Raw genomic sequence first — 27,135 nt, forward strand, 5'->3', positions numbered from 1 at the left:
CCCTTTATACAAGTTGTGCACTGTAAGCATTTTAAAAGTGAACTCAAAACAATAACAAGTGAGTATTACATCAACATATGGAGATCTTTTTTTATTACTCAGCTTGCAGCTTTAGAATTTAATTCTATCAGATTTTGTTCACAGAAATAACAATCTTTAATCGAAAAAAAAATGCAGAAGACCAAACTGTTGAAACTACTGTCATAATAAGGTCATTTAAACATATTTCAAATACTAAAAATATGTAAAATTAAAAATGTGATTAAACCACCCTATTCTTCTTAACGCTTAGCTGTTCTATGTCTACACAACTGTGTGTGGCACAAAAATTGTGAATATAAATAAATTCTTCTGTCTCTTTCAACACAAAAACTAAGAGCAGTATATGCAGCTGGGAGATTAAAAATAAAAATGTAGGTGTTTTTTTCAGGGAATTGTGGGATTAAGCTGTGGAACACTTTGCTACAGTATGTTGTGAAAGCTTTACAAAGGTAAAAAGATAATTAAATCCACGAAGGGTTATTGCACACAGAGACATATTTGACTCACAATATCTCTGATTCTCAAATTATTAGAGCCCGGAAGAGTATCCCAGGGAAGTTTCACTACTGGCCTGCTTTGCTCACACATTGTTCCCTAGATAATCATTTTCAGTCACTCATAGAGATAGGATAACAGGCAAGATGAGTCTTAGATTTGAACCAACATATCCAGTTATATATAATATCACTGGAAAAACCTATTGAACTTGGGATTGCACACAATGCTCCTCTATATTACTTAATTGTTTCAGTAATTCAGAAATTTGGACATTGTTCATTTGATTGTAAAATGATGACTTACTGTGAAATGCCTATTATAAATACAAATTTTCCTGTTCACTATTAGTTTTATTTTTTTCTCCTTCCTTTAAGTTTCGTGTCTTAAGGATATTATTATATGAATTATCTTGAAACTGTGCTGTATGAGTTGGTCTTGGATGGGTAAGTCAGAATAGGAATCCACAGTTTGGAAGCTTGGAAAGTTGCCAATAGTGGAAAAAAACCAGCTTGTTGGAGATCAAGGCGATGTGGAACAGTGCAGGAAAAAGCAGCTGTGAAGTGGCTCAGAAACTGAACAGTGCAGGGTTGGTTCTGTGATATCCCAGAAGAGGATATAAAGCGTCTCTGTGGCAAAGGTTCATCTCCTTTGCATTCACTGTTTCTTCAAGCCAAATTGATTTCTTGGATTGTAACTTCTCCCCATTTGATAGGATTTAGTTTCCCCAATCTTGACAATTCAAATTATGGTCTTGGATTTTCAGTGTTGAGGAAGAGTTCCATTTCCCAGGCATTTTGGTCGCCTCCAACATTTTCATACGTGTGCTGGTGTCAATTGCTTGAAAGATATCCATGGAAAATTGGATGTTCCTCAGTGCTTTGTCCTTGACTATGGCCTGTAGTTTTGTTACTCTGTTTTTCCAGAGATAGCATAAACCTGTCCAGATTCATGAGTTTCATCAAACCATTTACTGATGCATGGATGAATAATGAGGAGAGATTTGTACGATCCACACTATTTGTCTTGTTCTGTTCCATCTCAGAAAATTTTTCTATATTTTCCTTTGTAGGACTGTCTTGAAAATTTCACAAGTTTTTCTGCTCATGATTAAGTGTGTGTTTTGCATGGACATCCACATTCAGTGATTTTCTGACAATACTGATCCACTCATTCTGCCTCTGATTATGTGTAATCCATTTCCCAGGTAGAGTATTTAAATTTATTATTTTCTCTCATTTACAACAAAAAGAGCTGACTCAGTACTTTCAAACAATGCAAGCAATGAGTGAGAACAACTATACTACTTTGAATATAAAGTGTGATCTCTTTTTTTCCCAAGTGATAGTTAATTGTTACTGGGTCTAAAATAACCCACCTCAGTGGGTTAGAACACTGTGGATCTGGATGCTGTGTAAAATCTGACATAAATTGGGGTTTGGTTTGGTTATGGTGCAATCCTATCCTCGACCTTCTCTGTAGAGGATCTGCTTCCTCAAACTATCACATTTAAGTACAGAAGTTCCATAAGTATCACAGATTCTTGGAGAAGTCCTATGGGAATGTCAAGTTTGTGGAGTGGTTTGTTAGGGCATCTAACGCCCTGGAGCTCACACAGTAAAGCAAAAGTTGGTCATGTCAAGTTGGAATCTGCTCTGGACCCTTCTCTACAGCCAGCCTTAACTAATAGGATTTTCAAATGATATTCAAATTCTATTTTCACTATCTATGATATTCAGCATCAACAAAGTATGCAGACTGAACTGACAGAAACTGGACAACACTGTGAGAAATAAAAAGAATGTCATTATATCCTATGAAAGTCACAATATTCTATGCCATTATGCTTCAAAATTCCAGATGAGATACTCATTTGCAGCTCCTGCCAATAAAACAGTAGCACAATATGAATTTTATAAACTACTCATAAAAGACTACCATTCAGCAAGAACTGGATGAGCCAGGTACACCTACAATATCAAACAGGTATAATCATACACTGAAAGAGGACAAAAACAGTGGAATAATTATTGCCTTTTGCTACCTTTTTAAAAAATTTCAAGCTACAGTAACATATTCAAAACCACTGGCATACTCACCACAGTTGGCTTCATCTGATCCATCAGCACAATCTGGGTCTTCATCACATACCCACAGTTTGGAAATGCAGTGCTTTGTTGTTTTACACTGGAAATGGTCTGGAGAACAACTGTTTTCAGCTTTAAATGAAAGAATTCCAAATCAAAACTAGAAATATCCACTAATATTCAAAATATTTGTTTTAAAGAAAAAATATTAAGGATTTAAAATTCAGAAATTAGATACCTCTGGCATAATTTATTCAACATCTATAAGAAAACAGCATTCAGGTTCATACTGTTTATCATTTTGTCATTTTTTATATATTATTTTATCATAAGAGTAAAGTAAGGAAAATATAATAAAGGATCTCTTGTGATATTCTTTAAACAACGAATATACTTAACATTGATACAATCAAACCACTTTAGCAAAAATCGGATAAGATTTTTTTTTCAACTTCATAAAAGACCAGTTATCAATTCTGAAAGTCAATTTGAAAGGTTTAGGCAGCTCTCAAAGCCTTGATCGAAAAAGGAATCAAAATTATGTACAATTTTGGTGAAATTATGTGCTCTCTGTTAAACTGGGTAAATGGTGAGAAAAGTGTGACAAATATTTCACTTTATCAGTTTAGTAGAACGATTTTTTGAATGAATCCTATAGCAAGATAAAGATGCAAAGATGCAGCTGACTTTTCAACTGATTTTTAAGGATGCTCCAAGTTAAAGCTGCATTAACCTTAGAACAGACATTTGACAGCAGAAAAGATCCTGGGTGCAGTCAGTGACTGTAGATGGACTCTTTCACAGGCACATACATCAGATCTTACTATTTCTCAAACTTTTATAACTGAGAGGAGAGAGGCAAGATGAATAAAGGACCTCTACCCAGACTGGACTGTGAGTAAGTTATTTGTGACCAGATGCATAAGGATTTCTTTAGAAACAAGCATATGTACACGAATCCCTAAATCATTTTAAACTGAACTGAATGCAGGTAGAAAGCAGTAGGATCTAAATCTTGATAATGTTTTCCCGCATGAATGTTTGTCCCATTTTAACCTAAGGAACTCTGTAAGTTCTTTAACAAACTTTACTATTCCTGTTGAAAAGCAATTTCCTCCCAGATGATATTCTTTTTTCCTGGGTTTGGCAAGATGAAAAATTTTAGGTATGCTAAAAGTTGGTGTATTATTTCCTCCAGTGTAACATTTCCACAAACCTGGATAAGTTCCTAACTATACTTTGAACAAATAATTCTAATTCTCATCGAGCACACCTCAGCAGGGCATTTCAAATTGCTTTACAAGGAAGACCAGCATAATTACCTCTGGTTTATACATGGGAAGCCTTCAGTATCAAATGTGACTCCTTCAAAGTCAACTGATAAATAAAACAAAACAGTGGCAGAGCTGAAAAAAGGTGTGCATTTTATGGATCCTAGTCTGGTGAAATCAGAACAAACAAGATAATCTCATCTGTTACTTGTTTTCTGATAGGAGCCCAAGTAATATGAACCCTGTGATAAACCCGCTTAAAATCTCCCTTTTTGTAATCTCCCCAAAGTCAGTTGGAGAATTTTCAGAAGCCACAAGCAGGGTTTTATTAAAAGAAAATGAGTACACTTAACTTTCTTAAAAGAGAAGATAATAAAGTCGAGGTAAGACACAACGAAAATAGAAAAATGTATATGATTAACCTCTCCTGCTCCCCCCTGGGTCTTGGTGGGTGGGTTGATGGCTGAGTTTCAGACACTCAAAAGTGTCACAGCAGACTGTTCTGTTCTTATTAATCCCCAGGATGCTGCCAACTCCATCACTGCTGATCCTGGCCCTGACTATCCCACAGTTCCTGAGCACTGCTGTGCTGCAGACTCTGCTGCTCTGATTTAACTTCTGCCAGCTACACCTCAAGGTTCTGGGAACCTTCCATATACCACGTGCAGTTCTTTCCAAGATAAAAAGCAATCTCTCCAACGTTTCACAGGAGTTTACCTGACACCACTTAATCAGTTTTTTTGAAGAAACCTAAAATGCAAACCAACATATAATATTATCTGTCAGAGGCTACACCTCTCCTGAGCTGTTTGGAAGACAGACATTAAACGTGACCATCAACAAAGCCTTTGTATCCTTAGCAACCTGTCCCTTGGATAAGGGGATGTTCTTTGCAGAAATGCAGCCCATGTAAACCTTGAGAAAGCTAATTCAGAATAAGCAGCTTAGATCAGCAGTAGATCTGAGTAATGAACTGAGTGAAAGAAGGAGCCATATTTCAAGACAGCCCCATCATCTTAATTACCAAATGATCAAAGACAAGCTATTCAATAGATTCCATTTTAAATCTGAAAGCATTTTCTCTACCTATATGCAAAAAATATGGAGTGAAAATGAACTTATGAAAAGTAAGTTGCATTAAAAGCTGAGCAAGTGCAAATCCAGTTACGTAGGCAAATTAATGAAGAGGTTCCCAGGGGATAGGGAATAGAAAAGGTAAAAATACTTAATCAAAGAAAAAGGATGTAGAAGGAGTTTTGGATATAGAGCTTTTCCAACAAAAGATGCCGAAAATTATCTTCTTCCACGGAAATGCATTGCTGCAAGGCACAGCAGATGAAAGGCTCAAAAGGATGAGTCATTTGTGAGGTGGTTAAGAGTAAAACAGATGTTTCAGCCTAAGTCAAAACCCCAATTAAATGCCTGAAATTGTTTATACCTCCCTCTTCTTTGCAATGACTTTAAAAAACTGAGGTTTGTTTGAATGGTCTAAAATGATTTTCTATAGAGCATATTTACAGTATTTTATATCTTTTGCTCCAGTTCCTTGTTTAAAACCAGCTACTTACGACAGTCTCTTTCATCTTCTTCATCACCACAGTCATCCTGTCCATTGCATCTCAGGTTTATTGGAATGCACTTCTGAGTTTTTGTGCACTTGAACTGACCAGACAGACACACATGTGTGTCTGTAAATTAAAAGAATAACAAGTTAAAAAGATTAAAAGTTAAAGATTAAAAGGTTCAAAACTTAAAAGGTAAATGAAAAAAAAATACAGTTTCTTGACAGAGTGGAAAGCATGGCATTTAAATCAGTTTAGCATGTTTCTGAAGCCTACAATGCATATAATTACCTACCACAGTTCAGTTCATCAGAATTGTCCCCACAGTCATTCTCTCCATCACAGATAAAGGCTGGAAGAGCACAAAGTCCAGTTCCACACTGAAAACGTCCTGGCTGACATCTGAATTCAGCTGAGAAAAAAAAAAATTGCTTATGAATACTATCAGAGGGATGGGTAAAGTATCAATAGTGCTGTTCTCCCTCTATGAACTAATCAAAAGAACCTATAAACTTTCAAATTTACCCATACAATCTCAATCTGAGTATATATTAGTAACTCAAACGTATACATATTATTGCAAAACTAATTTCAAAGCCTGACATTTTAAATTTGCCTAACTGTAGTTACAGTATTAATGGTACAGAGTGAGACCCCCTGCAGGTCGGTGCTTACTGCAGGTTCCACAGAGACTTGCAATTTAGGATCTAAACACTTGACTTCAAGTCTGTGTGTAAGAAACTCGCTATCCCAACTGTAATTCTATTTCCCAAGAAAGGCTTAACACTGTTCCTTCTCCTGGCCACTGTCATTTGAGTCAATGAGCAATTATGTACCTCTGTAGCAATATTTTATATGCACAAAGTGTAGCTTAAAATGGAATCTTATGTAGAACCTTAATATGTTGAAGTTTGCTTCAGAGGCCTCTGTAGCAGGAAAAGAGAACTAATTATAAAACTGTAAAAACAGGGGTGAGGGATTTCAGTACAAAAAACCAAAATTAACTGTTAATTAACTGGAAGATCGTAGAATACATAGTAGAGCACGTTTATATATAAGCTTAAGGGAACAAGGGAAAATGTTGTTGCTCAGAAAACTGCAGTAAATAATAATAATAATGTGCATCTAAACTTCTACAATTGCAATGAAACACAAGCAAATGAGGTTAGAATTCCACATTTTTATTACATGCAAAAATAAACCTGGCAGAATTTTGTACTTATATAAAAAATTCTGCAACCTCAGAACAGAGCTAGGAAATAAAAATCTTTAGCAAAACCATAACTGAGAGTAGCTCAGTTGGTTAGAACATATCGCCAAGGTTGTGGGTTTGATCCCTGTATGGGCAATTAACTTTCAAGCTGGACTTGATGCTTCTTGTGAGTCCCTTCCTATCCAGAATATTCTGTCACTTGCTTTTAACTGGGATGAAGTAAAGGTTTAAAAGATGAAAAACAACACATGATTTTCCAAAGAACTTGAAAGACTTTGAATAGATATGAATTAATGATAACCTTTTACAGGTTGACAAAGAAGAGCCTGCACCCCTTTTTAAATTTGACAGAAACCAAGGAACAGAAAACACTGCTGGCAAAGAGAAGTGTTCAAAAGCAATCCTCTTTCTAACATCTGTAATGCATTATACTTGATTTGGACCCTACTGATACAACTGGGCTCCAAATTCAGGATACACTTACGGCATTCTGGAGGCTCATCAGAGCCATCCCCACAGTCATCCACAGTGTCACACTTCCACCAGAAGGGGATACACTTGTCAGTTTTGCAACGGAACTGTAAGAGGAAGGAGAGAAGGAGAAAAGGCTTTCATATGAATACTTCTTTATTCACTTATAAATAGAAATAGTAGCTTAGGAAAATTAGATTCACTGCTTAAGTCACTGTTCCATCAATGAATTCTGGTTGTTGACTTTACAAAACTTGTATTTTAAATACTCCTTTTTTTGGAGATGTTTTGCGCTGAGGTTTTCACTGATAAAAGGAACTGTAGTTTCAGTGATGTTTCCACACTGTCTTACAATGCCCTAATACAAACCACTCACTGCATTTTATGCTTTCGCCTTTTAAGATCTAATTCAAAACAAGCACTTCAATTCTCAGTTGTTGTAGACTGCTGAAGCAGACAGTATCATTTTTCCTGATAAACCCAAACACCCACAGTTACAAAAAAAGGCCTTAACGTGTAGTGTAGTGCATGGTATTGCTTATATTGTTTGAATTAAATGAGCAAACCAGATATCAGGCCTTCCAGCCTTTCAAAAGGATAGAATATCTGTAGAAAAAAAAAAAAAAAGAAAAATCCTTTGTAAGACTCTGGCAGTGCCTTTACTCTCTACTGAGGTGCCACTGTACCTTTGTTCTGACTGAAATAGGAATGCAAACAAAACTAAGAGTAGAAATTACTTGATGAAACTTCTAGGGCTAAACCTAAATTCTGAGTAAATGTGGCTAATGCTTGGGAGAAAAACCCAAACAGATTATCAGAAAATTCTAAGATATATTGGTTTTCCTACCTGATGTCCGAAAGGAAGGAAACCAACAGATTTAAAAGTGCAAGACATCTCAGTTTCTGTGCCTCAGCACTATTTTTTAATTTCTTCACATTTTAAAAATAATTGATTATTCAGTAGAGCTGTATTTAAAAGGTATATTATATTCAGCGCATTGGGTCAGTTTAATCTTTTCTGCCAAGAAAAATTAGGGTTTCAAGGGCATTTATGTAGTAGGACCTATAGCTGGAGCTACATCATTCCTGAACCACCTTGAGGGACATGCCCTGTAAGAGGGTGGGTTGAAAGGCAGCTGTTTATAGTTTAAAACAGCCCAACACAGGTTACACAGCTCAGAGGAGCTTCAGTAGAAGGCCAGCAAACATAGGGGACAAACAGAAACTCAGGCAATTCTCATTCTTAGTATTTTTTGCTTTCTAGCACAGTCCTTCTGATGCTTAATTGCTTTAAGGTGCCAGCCTTGCTCTGCTCACCACAATGGACTTCAGGCTGTTCAAATGACATTATGAGGTACTAACTCTTAGATGCTGTTATATGAAAATACTTGCATTCCCTTTCAAACTGAGGAGCCAGACACTCTGTAAAAATCAGGGAGCAGAGTTATATGGGTCTCAAATGACTGGAATTTTGGTGCTCTAGAGTCTGATGTGGTTTGTATTAAACAATTTCTCATGTTAGATTAGTCATCACAGGATGGTCTGGACATGTGCAAGACCAGTGTAGTGACCATCCAACTCCTTTTCATCAGAAACAGCTAACAGTGGGTATATTGTCAAGAGCTGGTACATCATCAGACCAGCTCTGATTTGACATCATCATCTGAAAATCTTAGAGAGAAAAGTGTATTTTTGCCACTGATCTCTGCACCTTATGCCATCAGACTGATGAATTATCAAACAGTAAAAAGATTTCAGAAGTGGAAGAAAATGACAAATAATGTACAATATAAACTGTCTGTCTGCAGCTGCTTCTTCTCTCTAACTCTGCTCTCCATCCTGTGGAATCCACAAGTGATAAAATATTGCTCCTGAAGGATCCAAGATGTGATGCAATCCTTCAATTCAGATGATCAATGAATTATTTAGACAGGAATAGAGACATTAAATCAAATGTTAGCGTATAAATTCACTGTGGAATAAGCTTCCAGTGTCATTTAAAGAAAATATATAAAGAATAAAAAAGGAAAAGAGTGACTTTTCTTTTAACCAAAAAAATTTGAGAAGCTAAATACAAGGGAAAAATAGGTAAGAAATTCCTCATTTTACAAATGTTTTGCACCTTTTTTTCCCTCCTCATTTCTTAACAGGAAGTAACAACAAGCCAATAAAAACACAAAAGATACAATGAACATCATAAAATCACACCACCTTAAAGCAACAGAGGAAGACAGCAGGAAGGTTTCTTATATAACAATATTACTTGAATTAAACTTTGCATCATTTATTAAGATGAACACTGTTTCCTAAAAAATACAAGTAAAACCTTTTCCTTAATGATGGAAATCATTATCATACATCATGATATAGAACGGTGTAAGAGGTCATTAGCTTACATCTAACAAAAGTGAACTGCTAGAAAAGCAGATTACTAAAAATACTTTAAAGGCCATATGTACTATAACAGTCAACCAATTAATTGCCTGGGTAGAACAGTCCAAAGACTTTTATCAAAGTGATTCTCTTATAAGAAATCAGTATGTTTTACTTATCTACTTTATATTTTAAGAAAAAAGGCATAAATATTTATTTCAAGTACTAGAGAATACACTGCATGCAGTTGATGCAATTGTTAATTAATTACATATTGCACCATTTCCATTTTAACTACTGGATTGTTTTAAATGCAAATCTATAATTCACCTACGTAGCTATGTTACCCATTTAACTGGACTGAGCTTGTTATCTTTTATTAATGTAAAGTTCACTCATGCATGAATCCTCCCAAATCATTGCTATACACACTTTGTATTTTTATATTTCATACAAATGTTTTTTCAAGGCAATTTTTATGGGTTTAGCAGCTGTATTTGTTCTAGTGACTGGCAGAAACATTGATGTTTGAAAGCGAATAAGTTCTGCGTTCTCTGGAAAAAAAAGGCATTTGCAAATCTGTTTTCCACTAACAGCCTTGAAGACAGAACTCTTTAAGTGCACCCAGCCTTCAGCTGCTTTGAGTGATATTTCCACATTTAAAGGGCACCAGCACTGATTATTTAAAAGCAATCCCTGCCCTCCCTGCCCCCCACGCACCTGACTGGCTGTGCAGTTTGACAGACACGTCTTGTTATCAGCAGCCAGGTAGAAGTTGGTGGGACAGGCACAAGTGTACATCTTGTCAGGGGCCAGAAGGCACAAGTGACTGCAACCACCATTGTTTAGTGTACACACGTGTTTAGACACTGTGGACAGAATAGGAAAATAATATCAGAGCCCATTATTCCAGTGCACCCCAGGGTATCTGCTTTACAGAGGAAGAAAGATGTATTACATGTGCTATCTTTACAATGGAATGTGTCAAATCAAAAAGCTATAGAGGGAAACTTTTCCTTTTGCCTTTAAGCTATTCTCTGTTGTATGCAAAAATTATTACTATGGGTGTAGGTTCAGTACTGAAAGAATGAGAGGAAGAACAGAACGTCATTCTTTTTTTTTAATAATGAGAGAAAAAATTAGCTTATCTTGGGAAAGTGTCAAATTGTATTCAGCTACAATTCAAATACAGGGACATCAGGAGATCAGACATACCACCCACATTGTCTGACATTCCCTCAGTCCAACAAGTTTCTAAATATCAGTATTCTTCAGCATTATTAACACGAAGAATCTTGCTTTTCAAAGAATAAGGTTAAAAGTTCTTATCACACACTGTTCTCCTCTTGAAATCTGGTAACTTGTACTATAATGCAACTAAACAGTTCTGTACTTCCAGTCAGTATCTGGGTCAACTTTTAAGCACCCAAATTGCTATCTCACCACTGAACAAGATACATCACTTGTACTTAATATTAGATATGCTTACAACATTAATCACAGATTTAATTTTAAAAATGCTAATCTGAGAACTTCCACAAATTGAAACAAAAGAGAAATAAAACAATCACTGCATGTAAACAAGCTTCCACTACTCAGCACCTGGCTCCTGAGTTAAATACATCAGTGCGCTGTTAGGAAAGTAAAGACAGAATAATTACCATCAGGTTGCCTGTAAGAATGATACACCTGGATGTCTGTTATGGTGTGCCATGAGTTAATCAGTGACAGTCTATCTGATCCAGAGGTTTTGTGGGCACGGCTGAGCGATTTGGTTTTCCCGTCTGTCCAGTAGATGTAGTCTTCAAACAGTGTTAGTGCAATCACCCCTGGAATGTCTTGATTAGGGACTGGAAGAAGAGATGCTAAAATTAATGCTCACTCTTGGAAGGCTGCCAGTTAAAACATTCCATACTGCACGGGCTGACAGGTACAACTGCTGTATAATGTCTTGAGAATAATTGTCATGACAATACACCAAGCCCAGAGGGTTCTTTATTGCCAGTTACAATAAAGATGGATGGAGCACAAACTCTGCTTGCTTAGAATTCCTGGGCCCAAGCAGCGTTAAGGAAATGAAAGAATTTCAGGTAACAAAAATCACCTCCAGATCTTAAACTAAAGACATGTTAAACTTTAAAGTAATACACAACATAATCTTTGCATAAACCAATATCAATTTGCACTTTTAGTGGAGTAAAAGTTATTAGGAAACATCCAAAACGTAACATATACTTTTCCTGATGCTCTGTGTCTAACACTCCTTAAGACAATTAATAGTGTTTTATTTCATCAAAATATACTGACAAGATTGACAGGAAAAATAAGTTTTCCACTAAAATAAACATAGTAGTAAGAGGGCTTAAAAATTATGGAAGGACAAAAGGTAGAAAAAGCTTTGGAGCATCCTTTATCCTACTGTAAACTCTTTAAACTTGAACTACTTATTCTTGGTAAACAGTAACTGAGCTCCACTTTTTTTTTTTCTTTTAACATACATGGCTGTAATCATAAATGTCACAGAAGAATACCTGACCACAATAATTAATTTTTAAACTGTAATCTCTTGTTGCTCAGTCACTCTAATTATTGATAGAAATGAAAAGGCAAAGAGCAGCTGACTGTCATTTTAAGCAGCATATTCTTTACACCTTTACCTTGTTTTATTCATCTTTTTACCTGGAAAGTGATTAAATAGAGTTGGCCAATCTCAAATTAATAGCTCACTGAGATCTAATGACTGATACTGAAGATATGGAATGACAACTAAGCAAATTCAATTTTATATCCAATAGTTCTCCCAGTAGTGAACTCCAGTGCAGGGCATGTTGCCTTCTGGTCAAGCAGACCTTGCCTCTTAGACCTGAAATTATCTTCCCTTCTTGATTGTCTCCATGTACCACAGTTATCATACTGAAATTACAATATGATATTCTTTGAAAGAGCTTCATAACATTTCTGAGAAATCAAAGAGCAATGAAATTATTTTTGGCACTCAATACATAGCTAACTTTGCCATAGTTCCTTACACATTACAGTACCCTCCAAAAAAGCTCTTATAATTTGTAGAATTCCATTGTGAAAGTTTTCAATGAGAAATACAAATCAGATTGATAGGGAGGCAGGAAAGAACAGCAGAAAGAGAAACTGCTACTCTGAGTGAAACCTTGAACTAATTATTTTATTTTTTGCTTGAGTTCTGGAAAAACATTTGTTTTGATAAATTATGAGCCTTGCTTCTACTTTTGACATCAAATTAAAGATGTCGAAGGCACCGCTACAGTTTCTCTAAGTGTAACAAATGTGCTTTTTTTCTTTGCCTGTTTTCTCTTATTCTGATCAAAGTTAAGATTAAAATCAGAATAAAAGTGCATGTAAAAGCCTTAATGCACACAAACAGGATTTACCTAGAAAGATTATTTGGATTTCATCGTCTTTATTATTCCCTGTCAATGAAAAATACATCTTTGCTTTGGCCATCCAGGACTCACAAGTAACCACCATGTCCTGAGCATAGATGATATAAGTAAATGCTTACTTTTGTTTCTGTATGTTCTGTATGTTTGTGGGTTGCTATGCAGTTTATCCTGGCTTCAATGGATATGCATTCATCAGAATCCAGATGAAACTTTATATTCATGAACTAGAGAAGATTCAGGAGAGTAACATGTACTGCCTGAATTGCCTCATCACACCTTGCTAATAGAGAAGCTAAGTGTGTGGCATAAAATATTAAACACTGCAGTTAGAGTACTGCATTTCAAACGATTGTTCATCGAATCAATTACGTTTTTCTTTCATTTTTTAGAAAATTCAATTCTGTAAAAACCAGGTTTAAAAGCTCAAATCTTTTAGTTATCTTAAAAACAAAACTACCATATCAGAAACAATGGAAGAAATATTATACTCTATGCTTTTCAAGTATTTTGAAAGAAGTATAACAGAGTATATTTGTTTCTAAAAACTGCATTTCCCATTATTACCAGATAGAGGCAAAAAGCTGAAACTGTCAATGGTTTAAACACAGATTCACGTTGGAGTTTGTCCTGCCATTATTTCTTAGTTCTGAGTAACTTTGAAAGTTTAATGGGCTTCTGCATTAACTTTTCATTAGGTCATGATCAGCACAAACTTGATCAAAATTCTTTCAGAAGCTTGCACCATTTAAAGCTGTAAAAGCTCTTTATATCCTCTTGTGACTATGAAACTTAGAGAAAGTTATTTAAAAAAAAATCAATTAAGAAAGCAATGAATAGACTAGGTTAAAAACATAGTACAAATAAATAAATGCAAATAAAATCTACTTGAAGTAAAACACACAGAAAATAATCCAGTATAACTGGACATAAATATTTCTTATAAAAAATCAAAGATGATCATAAAAATAAATTTTTATAAAATAAGAATTAATAATAACTACATATTATGAAAACTTAAAAAATTTCCTCTAAGCTGACCATAAAACTCGATGAATTTTCTTCCAGTAGATACACCTGTAAAGATTGAGAGGAATTTCTGAAAACAGCCATTCAATGGCAGCCAATTCTGATTTACTTCACTGTTTAAGGAATAGTTCTGTCATAGTTGAATATGATTTTTCTTTTACTTTTCATACATTATAACTGAGGGAACATAAGAACCATCGACATGTAATAGGTTACAGAATCAAAGTTCCCGTCAACTCTGAATGACCAAAAAAAAAAGAACACAAAACAGAGGTAATTTTATATCTTATTTTCTGATGGAACAGTAAAATAGTCTCTCATGCTGTTTATTCTTTGCCTTTGAGAATGTGAGTGTCTCAAGCTTTCCAAAATTTCAGGCAGCGACAGCTACTGATTTTTCATAAATGTATGTAGCAGGAAAAACACCCAATTTCTTCCTTCAGTCGTTCCTTTAACTTCAAGAGAGCCTCAACTGCATTAGTGATCTACCTCTTCATAAATGACATACATTGGTTATATGTTGCAGTACCAATTGCTAACCCTACAGCACACTTTATGGTGTGAATCACAGTTTTAAACAGGAAAGCAAGACTAATTCCTCCTCTTTCTTTGGCAAGCACTGTGAAAACAGACTGCTTTGTGCAAATTTAAAGTAAAGACAGGTTAGCCATAACTGCTAAGTACCTCTGCTTCCCCTGCATCACCTATTTGAAAACATTTAATCAAGGTGTCTGCTTGAAAATCCACTAGTAAGAAAGCAATATATTCTGTTAAAGACAAAAATTACATTACACCAACATAAGGGTCAGATCTCCACACCAGCAAATTCATGAAGAATTGAAATATTATAACCAAAACCATGAGAATGGCACTCACTTAGTATTAATTAATTTCTAGAATTACCTAAGGATTCAATAGTTTATTTTTTTCTTTTAGTGTTCTCATGACAATGTCACTCTATGGGCCTCTATGAAAGTGATACAAAATAGTGCATCTCAGAACACAGATACCAGTTTTCATACACTGCAACACACATTCTGTATCCTGTGTGCAGAAAAAAAATGCTATATTTTGTGCCACCAATGTAATCTTATTAACTGAAACTGATACTTAGATTTTCAAGACCCTGTATTACTTATTTGTTTTTTAAAAAAAACACAAACAATCACAATATTCAGCAACTTAGTCAACAATTATGAGGGACAAAAAACATGGAATGCAAGATCAGCATCCTATGTAATTTATGACAAAAAAATTGCACCTGAAGTTTACTTTTGTGATTCCCTTCCCCACCACAGCCTCCTCCTACCAGACATGAGCAAGTCCCTTGCAATCCCTTCTTTTCTAACAGGCCTTCTAATTCTCTAATGGTGTTTCATTTTATCCATAAATCATGGATTCTCTTACACTGAATGCTAATCCCAAACAGTGCTTGACCAAATAAGAAGGTGAAAAATGGGATAAGAAAGAGGAGGCAGAAAGGAGAAAGAATGCACAGGCCTTTCAGAAAGCTGTAGAAAATAAGAGGGAGGAATGCAGGCAGGAAATAAAAGAGAAAAAAAAGACAAGGCTTGAACAGATCAGAAGCAGTGGGAAATAAAAATTATTAGATACTTGAAGAGAAATAAAAATGACAATAGATAACATAATAAAGGAAGATAAAGTGCTGCATGAACTTAAGAGAAAAGCAGCCCCAAGAGGCAACGTGATTGTGTAGACACATGAGAAACATGACAGACTTAAAATATATGTTTGTCTCTCTCTCCTGCATTTTGTATGAATTTTGATCCAAGAATATAAATTCATAGGCTGTAAGTCATATTTGTGATACAAATGTTTACTTTTCTCTTGTGTGAACTCTGTTTCCCTTATATTTTCTGAGCATAAGCATAATCTTCACTTAACATAAAAAAATGTTACTTTGACTTCAGGAGTGAAAATCATTCCATCTGTGATTTCTTAGCAACAAAATATGCTTACTGAAGAAAGCCATACAGAAGTGAAGCCCAGCTTTCCTCAGCTCTTTCTGAAACACAAGTATTTCCAAAAGTAAAAGCAATAATAAGAGAACGGATAATAAGAGAAAAAGGGTCTCGTTGTCAGGTGGTAAAATCAATGTACCAAGAAAAATGTCCTTAGAAAGGACAAAGGTTGACTTCTTCTAAACAAAAAAAAAAAAAAAAAAAAAGAAAAACTAAAAAAGATATCTGTGCTCTGTCAAGTCCATCAAGGTTAGATTTTCTTTGGTGGTCAGCTCCTGCCCAAGCTGAAGATGGCTGATCATTTCCAAACTAGAAAGAGATGTGCCCCTTTCCCTTCCAACAAAACAAGGGACTGCAACCTTGCTGTGCCCTCTTGCCAAATCCACAAGAATAGAAAGGGTGAAAGATTCCTGGTTTGATCCTCCCAAAATTGCATTCATCCAGCTAGAGTTCCAGGGCTGGTAAGCAATTGCTAAAGGCAATTAATTGTTGTTAAGTAACATTTTAAGTGAGCTTCTACCTTCCCATGGCATTAGAGAAGTTTCTCTTTAAGAATTCTGGCACCCAAAGGCAGAAAATTCAAACTGATTAAACCTGAAAAACCAGGTTATATTGTTTTGAATTCCACTCTCTGAAACTTGATTTTCTGAATGCCAACAAAATAGAGATTAAAAAGCCTACTGACATCTTGATCTAAATGGAACCAGTGGTAAAGTCTTAGGAAGCATTAAGATGAAATGCATGAAGGAAGAACAACACTTAATCAGAAAATAGCAATTAAATCTACAAAACCAAATGAACTTGGAACTTCTCTGCTGCAATTACTGATCCTTGCAGTCCTCTTTGCCTGTGTACTCCCCTGTTAACTTTTTGTCTCATTTTATATTCAACTTGTAACCTCTCTGAGACACAGTCAATACTTTCTTATTTCCTTTTAGTACTTTCTCCTGATGCTTGTTCCTTTTGATAAAGAATTTGAAGTGCTTAGTCCATAAAATTAATAATGAATAATGACAATAAGATTATCTCTATTAAGCTTGTGACAAAGTACATAATTTTGACGAATGTAATTAAATTTAAGTATGTTACATTAAAACACTAATTTTTGAAGATGAAGCATTTTATAATCACTATTACTTTTATGAAATTGATGCTTTTTAAAAAAAAAAGCACAAACCTGTCAAACTCAATGAGCAGGATAAAAATATTCATAGAATATATAGATGAAGTCCAGTAATTAAAGCTATGTTTCACATTAAAAAATAAATTAAAAATACACTTTTAGGATGGTATTACTCAATCTTTAATAACAAGATGTGCATTTATTTCTTTAAATTTCAATTTACATTTATTTCTGCTAATTTAATATTTATGTATCACACATCCATATTGAGTAAACTATGTTAGATACAAGTCCTAGGATTAAATGGTAGGACATTTTGCCAGTCAAAAATGTAACTGGAGCAGTGAAAACAGAATATTTCAGTATAATAAACTCACACAAAAATTCTTATAAGTCCCAAAACCATCACAAAAGAAACAGGAAATTTAGGCTTAAATCTAAACATCTTAAGGCACTAATATATCTGAGGTATTAAACTTGACTACTACACATAGTGACACCATGAGAAGAGATGCATAAATTTTCCAAAATCTGCATATAAAACCAGTTGATCAAAGCTAGGACTGAAATATTTTATTGTCCCACTTTAACACATTTTATTACCTTTTTACATTCACTGTGAGCAGTTCTTTATATTCCAGTAACTCAATGGCAGTACAGAGCAGTGATTAAATTATTCTCAAACATATACAAGTCACAATACGAGTAAAACAACTCAGTGTGCTAATGAGATTCAAAGGTTCTTTAATTATTTTTCAGATTTATAGAGAACATTTACGTGCCTCCCAGCCCCTCACTTTAGACTTGTGTCTTGCTGCTGGTTTCAATATTCATCCTCACTCACATCCAAGCTCTTCCTTCCTTTATCTTTCCCTCTCCTGCCATCATCCAACTATGATATGTAAACTGCTAAGCCCCTTTGGTTTATCTCATTTATCTGTAACCATAGGAGCTGTTCAACACTGCAACCTCCTTCATTTTTGATTGTGTTGTTATGAACAGAGAGAAAACAGGAAATCTGTGGTTTATGTTCTCTGTTCCCCTCTGACAGGAACAACTGCACGGAAACTAATGCCCATCCTTTAAAATTTGTGATGGCACATGGGGAAAATCATATGGAAATTTAAAGTAACCTCTGCTAGGTTTCTAATGAGCATGTAGAAAACCTGTTTTCAGAAGTTTATCATCTAATCCAATTTGGGCATATTGGCACAAGAACAGTGGAACATACAGAAACCAAGCTGGTTGCAATCTTCATAAACTGGGCTGCAGAAACTGGAGACTGTGGAACCTTAGAGTAATGTAACTATGTGAACTGCCCTTAATATGGGTGAATCTGAGTATTTTTTCCTGAATATTATCCTTTAAAAGAGAAGGAACAAAATAAAATAAAATAATCAGATGTAGGAATACGTATGGATTGGAGAATTTTATTGGAACAATTATGAAAACTGAATCTAGGAAGCAATAGTGGAGGTGTAGCAATTATCAGTTTGTGCTGTCACATGTGGCTACAATGACTAATTTCCATAGATTCCTCAAAGGTTGGGAAAAAATTGTTGTCATATCAGAACTAGTTCTTATCTGCTATGAGAAACCCTCTTTTCAAACTGGACTTCTTCCAGTATAAATGTGGAAGGAATTGGTTTCTGTAATCTTTTAGATTACTTCACCATTAGGACAATTTATAAATAACTGGATTTATTCTTTTATAAAACTGTGGTGGCAGAGTTCAGAATGAAACACTTTTTACCTACAAAGTCCTTACAATTAGCATTTTTTCAAATTACAGGTGCTAAAACTGAAAGAGGTTTTAATCTCCAAAACCCTTGTAACTTGATTCTTCAAAACTTGCATATATACCCACTAATTCTAAAGTTTGCAAATACTCAGGTAGAATGTAATTTTGAAGACAATGTTTGGGGTTTTTTTTCAAATTGAGATACTGTAGGAAAGTTGCTCTCTTAACTACATTACAGCTAAAGAAGTAATTCATGAATATTTGATTTATTTAAAGCTCAACACTTTTTCATTGCTTCATTTTCATGCCCCTGTCAGATGAAGCAATGAAGTGATCAACTTTTGTTTTTACAGTATAAAGCAGTAAAGAACTTGACACAGTTCAAGGACTAATCTCAGCTCAGAGAAGCTTCTGTACTTCTTAAACCGGACTATCAGATTTCCCTTTTACAGCTTCATTATACTGAAATTCTCATCTTCAAAGTGAAATGTGGAAATGGTAGGCAGCTCTGGGGTTTAAGAGCTCTGAAGGATAGGAAAACCTGCACGAACCATCCAGATACCTGGGGAATTGTGAAGCCTGCATCTCCTCTGGGCAGTGAGAACCAAAAGCAGCTAAGTCTGACAAATTCTTAAACGTAGTTTTTTTTAAAGAAAAAAAGCCCACATAAGTAAACCAGCTTAGTGCTTAACCAGATCAGTGCTTCAATACCTGCTTAATCATTTACAGTGCATAACATTTGTGAATGCTGCAGTGCTGAATTGGCTAAGCTCTAAAGACAGTTTACATAACCAAGCATTAAACTTCAAATAGCTAAGCAAGGTCATTGCTGCCCCCAGCACCAAGAAGAGCTCCCAAGTACTGTAAGATTTCTGGCCTAGTTAGCATGTTTTCAAAGTTCTTACCAGGACTCTCCTGGTAATTATAAAAGCCCATTTCTCTATTGAAATGCAGAGGAACTTTACAGGAGAAAAGCAGCAGATGTTCTTTTCTCCTGAAAAAGCTTTAAGGTTTGTAAGAAAAAAAATAAATTAAAAAACTAGTGGAAAAAAAGTGTTAACACTAAGATCTAAATACATATAAACTCCCACCGTATGGAATAAACATTCCTTGGTTTAACATACAGCATGTCACTAATTAGCCTAAAACAGTTGGGTCTGTCCTCAAGTATCTAATGTGGAGCACAGAACACTGAACTCTATCTCATACCATAACATTTCTTAATAATACAAAATCCAACCATCCTTCAAGGTACTTATTTGCTGGGTCTCATGAAATCTCTGTGGTAGTTTCTGATACATTTTGCAGCAGGTAATTTAAGATGCAGAAATCATATTCTCAGAAAAAAACAAAACACCTTAGAGCAAGCTAGCCTTATCCTCAAAGGTCACAGAAAAAGGGGGAAAAAATACTTAGTTTGCCATAACTAGCAGTTCAGATTGCATCATTCACAGGAGTCCCATTCAGACTTTTTTCTCTGATCCATGAGCATGTTTTTTATGGTCCCAATATCTGTGCCTTTACACTTTTCTACTTGAAAACACAAAGGTTAGAATAAACTCAGCCATCCTTTATTAACTTTGACAATGCAAAGAGTCTCAAAATGACAAAGAAAAATAGACCATGAAATCCATGTTAACAATATATCTCCAAGAAACACAGTTATCATAAGATATAAACCTAATCTCCCTCATTTAAGTGCTTATCAACATGGATTACAGATATCAGAAAGCTAGAGGGGATCACAGTTTTACTTCCTCTATACACCCACCACTGAACTTCCCTGAGTTTCCCTTATTAAGATGATTAATTTATAATGGTTAAATTTCATCTTCCAAAATATTTCTAGTCTTGTGCTGAAACATGAAGACACTAAACATCTATTTGGTAATTGGTTCAGGAGAAGAAGGGAAGGAGGGACAAGAATTTGATTAAAGACAAATTGATCATTACATAGGAGCTTTGCAAATTTCCCAAAGCTCCATTTGGACAACCCACAGGAATGCTGCATCTGTTACAGACACCAAGAATTCTATCACTTATTTGTTAAATCAACAGAAACTTTTCTACAACTTGATTTTAGTTTGTTAATCACATTTTGAGTGAAACTCCTGACAACAGAAATTAAAAAATGGCATTAGATGTGGGCAGGATGGAAAGGATCCAGAGAAAGGCCACAGAAATGATCCAAGGCCTGGGAAGCTGCCATGTGATGAAAGGCTGAGAGAACTAGGTTTGTTCATCCTTGAGAACAGAAGGCTGAGAGGAGACCTCATCACCATGTTCCTGCATTTAAAAAGTGGCTACAAAAAGAGGAAACTTCCTTTTTATAAGGAGTCACATGGAAAAGGCAAAGGGTGATAGGAGTAAGTTACTCCTGAGACACAAAGGGAAAATGTTTCACAGTGAGAACTATCAGGCATTGGAATAGTCTCTCCAGGGAAATGATGGATTACCCAACACTGGACACTTTTAAGATGCAGCTGGACAGGGTACTGGGCCATCTTATCTGGACTGTGTTTTTGCCAAAAAGAAGTTGGATCAAATGATCCAAATGGTCCCTTCCAGCCTCATACTGATTAGCTAAGGAGAAAATCTTGCTCCTACATCATTTAAATACCTCAGGATGTTTTTCCCAAAGTGTGTTTCTTATTGCTTGAATATTTATATACCATCTGGACTTAAAACAGACATGTCCTCAAAAGTCGTGTGATACCAGGTTTCCACAAAGTCACTATCACTTTTGGAGTTTGCCTCACATATTTCACTGGTACCAAACTTGGATAAATTTGCTGTGGCATTGTGACAAATTTCCTTCTTCTCTAGGGTCACATATCCTCAGGGTAAGACATTAACTCTGGGAATATAAAGCAGTTGAAACTGATTTTTACCACCTGGGCAAGAGAAACCTACAGGCTGGAGAGCGAGGCAATGGACACCAAAGACAGCATGACTAGAATTTTGCAGATAATCTCCTGAATTTAGTGACAGGATGGCATTTTCAGAGAAAGGAAAATTCTGAAAATCTCAAGTTGAAAAGGAAGATTGAGAAAAGATTGACCACTGCAGTCAGTTTAGGGCTGAGAGACACAGTGGCTATTATTTACTTCTTTCCTTTGAAAGATCCAGGAGTAAGACTAAGGATAACTGTATGAGGAAAAAAATAGCAGGATAGCAGCACAGGGAATAACATCAAGAAGAGTGTGGAGCTTTGCTTCATTGGTCAGAAAAAGAGACAGACAGCAGGAATCCAGCTGGTATCTGGGGATATGTCTGAGCCAGTGCTGCTCAGGTGAGCAGGTTATGACTGACCAGTGTTTGCCACAAAAAAACCACAGAAGTTAATGGTGAGATTAATGGGAATGTTTACAGCTCTCATAGCTACTGCTGTAGTCTCTTCAATCTACCATCTCAAATAACTCTCATTGAATTATTCATGATGTATTTATCACTTACTATTCACAAGTATTAGGGCTAAAATACTGGTTGTTTTGCTTTTTTCATTTCACATCTAAGCATCAATCTGAAAATCAAGTAGTTATTTCATATATTCTGGTTTGGAGAAAACCTGGAGGCACCCAGTAGGAGATAAAAGCCTAAAAAAGCACAAATCCATGAAATTTTACCAGCATAGCAGCAGTTCTGAGGTTACCAGCATAGCAGCTCAGGTAACAGTTTCTTCTCAAAAAGAAACCCCAAGAAAAACTCAGTAGACTGATATTATTTCATATATTTGAATTAAAATGAAAGATCTTTAATTATACAATTTGGAATATGAGAACTATTCATCACAGTGTAAAACTTTTTATTTTTTTTTTTTAGAATACTTCATAGATAAATGACAAGAGCTTTTTAATTATCTGTCAGGTGAGAAGCAAAACATAAGGATAGAGATTACTTAATTACATAAGTATTTCAAAAGTTATTATTTCACCCATCTACCAGGAAAGCCCCAAATTAGATTTGCAATACTGGTCTCATGCTGAACAGAATAATGGGCATGTCCAGCCCTTCTGAGGCTGGAGAAAAGGCTGATTTTAGCCATATTCTGACATATGGCACACAGGACATATCCCTTCCAGTCTTAACAGCCAAGTTTCACTCTATATCTTGATAGAGAACATGTGAATATTTATACCAGGGTATAAAATTGACAGGGCTGCCTCAGATTGCTGAGTTTCCATTCGACATTTTTTCCACAGGCATGTATTACTGCATGTTTAAAAACTATTCATATTTATAACAGAGAGGAAAAATGAACAGAGACTTTTAAAATATTGATAAAAGGAACATAATGCCCCAAAAGATGTTGCAAAAATATTTTAAAGGACAGCTTTTATGTAATTACGGACAACACAGAAAGGACCTTTGATTTGAAAATTATCAAAAATAAAAAAGAAAAATCCAACAAACTGTGGCCAACCTTTATGTCTGTGAGATCCATCCATGTTAGAAAACTCAATGTGATTTTCATCAGCCCAATACAGCCTGTGGTTGACATAATCTATTGTAAGAGCCATAGGTCTGGATATCTGTGCCTCTATGATAACAGTTTGTCTGGATCCATCCATCCCAACACGGCCAATGTGAGGGTACTCACAGCAATCAATCCAGTATAAGTATCTGCAAAACAAAGCACAACAGCTGAATAATAACAATAAATATTTGACCAGAGAGGCTGTGGATGCCCCACCCCTGAAAGTGTTCAGTGGGTTGGACGGGGGCCTGAGCAACTTGATCTAGTGAATGGTATCCCTGGGCTTGGAACCAGATGATCTCTAAGGTCCCTTCCAATCCAAACCATTCTATGATTCCATGATTAATATATTTATTCAATCTCAGGAATAAATCGGTAATTATTCTATAATATTTTGACTTTCCAGGGTTTTTTTTTATTTTTCTAGATCTGCCTGTAAATAAGTGTGCTAAATGTAAAGGGTTTGAATAGGAGAGTCTTCATGTTAGGTGTGATTTTATTACACTAATAATGGACTAAAAAAGAGTGCATTTAAATTGCTCAGTCTTGATACCTTAGAATTTTAAATACTACCCAAATTGGACTTGGTGAATCTCAAATCTTGCATAAATGGCATCACTACTAAATTTATCAGAAATATGGTGTTACACTTACTTTTCTTTGTCATATAATGAAATTATATTGCTTTAAGAAGTACTAGTGCCAGAACATTAGAACAGTTTCTCACACAGAGGGCTTAAAAATGGGTGAAACACGGAGAGAGGCTGTTGGAATGCTGAGGAGCAATTTTTTCCTCAATATGCCATTTAACCACAATGCAGAGCACAATTGTCATAAAGAAAGAAAAAAGTCCTATTATTTAGTACATGGTTGCATGTTGCTACTGTTGTGTGCCATTACTCAGAACCTCAGGACAGATCTTTCCAGCTGGGAAGCTGATACGATTCTACTCTATAGGTTTTGGACAGGCTTCCCAAAACCCAGATGCAGCTCATACTCTTAATAACCACCTGGAATTGTATTTGTGTGCAGGAGGAAATAGTGGTCCTAAGAGCAGCTACAGGTGCAATATGTTGGCACCATACTCCACATAAACAGCAGAGAAAGGGATCTTTCTCCACTGACTCCAACAGGACACATTTTGTTTGGAAATATATCATTACTCTTGCACAGCATCAGCAATGTAATTGATTAAGCATTTCTCCTTTGTTAGAAAAAAAATAAGATAAAATTAATATTGTTTCAAATAATAACTCTGAATTTGAAATAAAAACACAGATATATTTTTCAGCAGCTTGCCATATTAAAATAAACAAATACATAAATATATTTATTTTAGGAAAGATTATTAAAATAGCCTGGCCTCAGAAATCTAACTCTGTACACACTGAGAAGGAGCCAAAAAAGTTTATTATGCCTATATATATACATATATATATACATATAAATTTTCCTGAAAAACTGGGACTCTCCATACAAACTTTGTAGGTTGATTTCTGCATACACAGGGAACATATCCTGGCTGCCCAGGCAACCAAAGGGAGAACCCATGTATTGGTATCTTGAGTATATTTAACAAAGATCTGTAGGCTCCCTGCCAAATTTGACAGGGGAAAAAAGGGTACAGTTACAAGAAAATTAAATTCTAGTTCTAAGAACCAGTAGAAAATGCCTTTTTTCTTAAAAATAGTAAAGTAGATAGTTTATACCAATTATTATTATACCAATTTTATAAGTAGTGATGATATAGTAAGCATTGGTAATACACATTCAGACTACTGATATCCAATGTAGCTGAAAGTTAGGTAATAAATATTAATTAGTATTTTCTGTCTACTCTTTACAAAAAAATATTTTAACATCAAGTTAGGATTAAATTCAAATTACTGCAAATTGGCTTCTTCATACCCAGCTTGAGGATCTAAGGAGAGATCTCTGGGAAACTTCACCCTCTTGCTCACAAGGACAGTTGGGTATAAACCATTGAGTTTAGACACCTCAATAATTCTCTTTTCAGTGTCAGACCAATAGAGATTCTTCCCAATCCAGTCGACAGCCAGTGCATTGGGAACAGCTGTATTGTGGATTACCTAGAAAAGCAAAAATTACATAAATTATTCATCTAAATAGTGGGGAAAGGAACAACAACTCAAAAGTTACTGATACCAGAATATTGAGAGGCTGGATACAACCTGTGAAAAATGGGTACTACTCACTGTTAAATATTAACACTTCCCAAGTAATGACACTTCTTAAAGAACTAAGATAGTGTGACACTTTCCTTATAGTAAGGGAGAATACCTCGATGAAGTAAATAGCAAATTCTCGGCTTCTCTGCATTATGCACTAACCTACAAATTTTGGACCTTTCGTTTTTCATCTTGAGCTTCTAGTTTTCTCTTCATGTAAAAACAAACAAACAAACAAGCAAGCAAACAACTTTTTTCCCCATTACTAGTTTACTTTTTCTTTCCAGAGAGCAGAATGGAGATGAGGCTTCTCTCCCCACAGTGTGCCCTCAAACACATCTCCTTCTCAGCTCCCCACTTCTCTCACTGGTCTACATCAGCATGTCTTTCATTTTAATATCACAGTGGTACCATATGTCATTGTGACAGACAGACCATAAGAGCACTCAGCTGAGTTCCAGGAAGAGGTTACTAGTTGGAAAGTAAACAGTGTGCTCTTATTTCCAACATTCATGTGGCAGAAGAAAGAGGAGCTTTCCAAGAATTAGTTAAATTTCAAAAGGAACACATGATTCAGGAGTAAGAGACAGGAGCGATTCGGTCACCTACTGGAAAGCCCACGCTCTGTCAGCAGGGATATGTTACTCTCAAGGTTTTGGGAGACTTGAATAATTCTGAGATTTGAACAAATTCCTCTGGATATATGTGATCATGAATCTCATCATGATTGTATGACTCCGTCTTGCTTGGCTGGGAGTATTTCATGTCAAGTGTTGAGTAATATTTGGAAATTCAAGAACATTTGAGGCCAGTTTATTCTAGGCTTGAAAATTCTATTCCTGAGAAGGTCTATTCTGACTTATTCTGTTCCTGGTTAGGGTTTGATTAGGTCTGTGCAACTAGAACTTCAGAAAACCACAAAACAGAAAGAAGTTATTGAAAATATTTGAGATTTCTTAAGTACTAATAATGGGTTTACTACTGTGCTGTACATTATTTATTGTCATCTTCAGCACTAAAAGCATGTGCTTTTAGTCTATCAGCCATAAACCTGATTATGTACAATTGAATGTGTTAGCTTTAATTTTATTTACCGTTTGAAGATACTGAAAAGTCTTCAAGATAAGAATGAATATGGTGAGATACTTTAAATCCATTTTATAGTTATGAATATTCAAACCTACCTTTTCAGGTTGTTACATTATTTATCATGTTATCAAATCTGTTTTAAAAATTAAATTCAGGCATGCACAGATTTTTTTTTTATATGAATAAAATATTTTGTTTTCTAATACCTTCCCAGTACCAGCTTCACTGGTTTATAAATGTGTAATTGCAGCAACTGCTGCACTGTAACATGGGACATTTCCTGTAGAAATGGATAACTGCAAATTTAGGGGTTTATCTACAACACTTAAACACTGCACAACAGCATCAACCAAAGTAATTAGTCTGTTTTCTGATGACTTTTCCTTTGGAGAGTCACTTCAAGCTTATTCCAGTCGCTGAGATCACCAGTGTGACATTTAACGTGCACAATCCAGCTTCCTGCAGCAATTTCCAATAACATTTGCATCTACAACACTATACATAAAATACTGTTTTAATGTCTGAACACATCTATGTGAAAACACTGTCATTTCAATTCTATAAATATCTCCTCC

The 27,135-nt window shown here is 35.4% G+C and overlaps 1 protein-coding gene across 8 annotated transcripts in view; it reads right to left on the reverse strand.

Moving 5' to 3' along the window:
- The window catches only part of LRP1B (LDL receptor related protein 1B), a 675,294-nt gene that overhangs the window by 78,431 nt on the left and 569,728 nt on the right, over nucleotides 1-27,135 (reverse strand). For all 8 annotated transcript variants that reach the window (XR_010432039.1, XM_064661626.1, XM_064661625.1 and 5 more), the window contains 8 exons: nucleotides 25,191-25,372; nucleotides 23,229-23,428; nucleotides 11,176-11,364; nucleotides 10,235-10,383; nucleotides 7,155-7,248; nucleotides 5,753-5,869; nucleotides 5,464-5,583; nucleotides 2,637-2,756 (listed from right to left, as the gene is read on the reverse strand). Coding sequence is in view for 7 of the 8 variants with exons in the window: in XM_064661626.1 (XP_064517696.1) it covers nucleotides 2,637-2,756; nucleotides 5,464-5,583; nucleotides 5,753-5,869; nucleotides 7,155-7,248; nucleotides 10,235-10,383; nucleotides 11,176-11,364; nucleotides 23,229-23,428; nucleotides 25,191-25,372 (1,171 nt within the window). In the remaining variant the exon portion in view is untranslated. The remainder of the gene's footprint in view (nucleotides 1-2,636; nucleotides 2,757-5,463; nucleotides 5,584-5,752; nucleotides 5,870-7,154; nucleotides 7,249-10,234; nucleotides 10,384-11,175; nucleotides 11,365-23,228; nucleotides 23,429-25,190; nucleotides 25,373-27,135) is intronic.

Source organism: Pseudopipra pipra, chromosome 7 (assembly GCF_036250125.1).
Source record: "Pseudopipra pipra isolate bDixPip1 chromosome 7, bDixPip1.hap1, whole genome shotgun sequence".
Classification (NCBI taxonomy): Eukaryota; Metazoa; Chordata; class Aves; order Passeriformes; family Pipridae; genus Pseudopipra; species Pseudopipra pipra.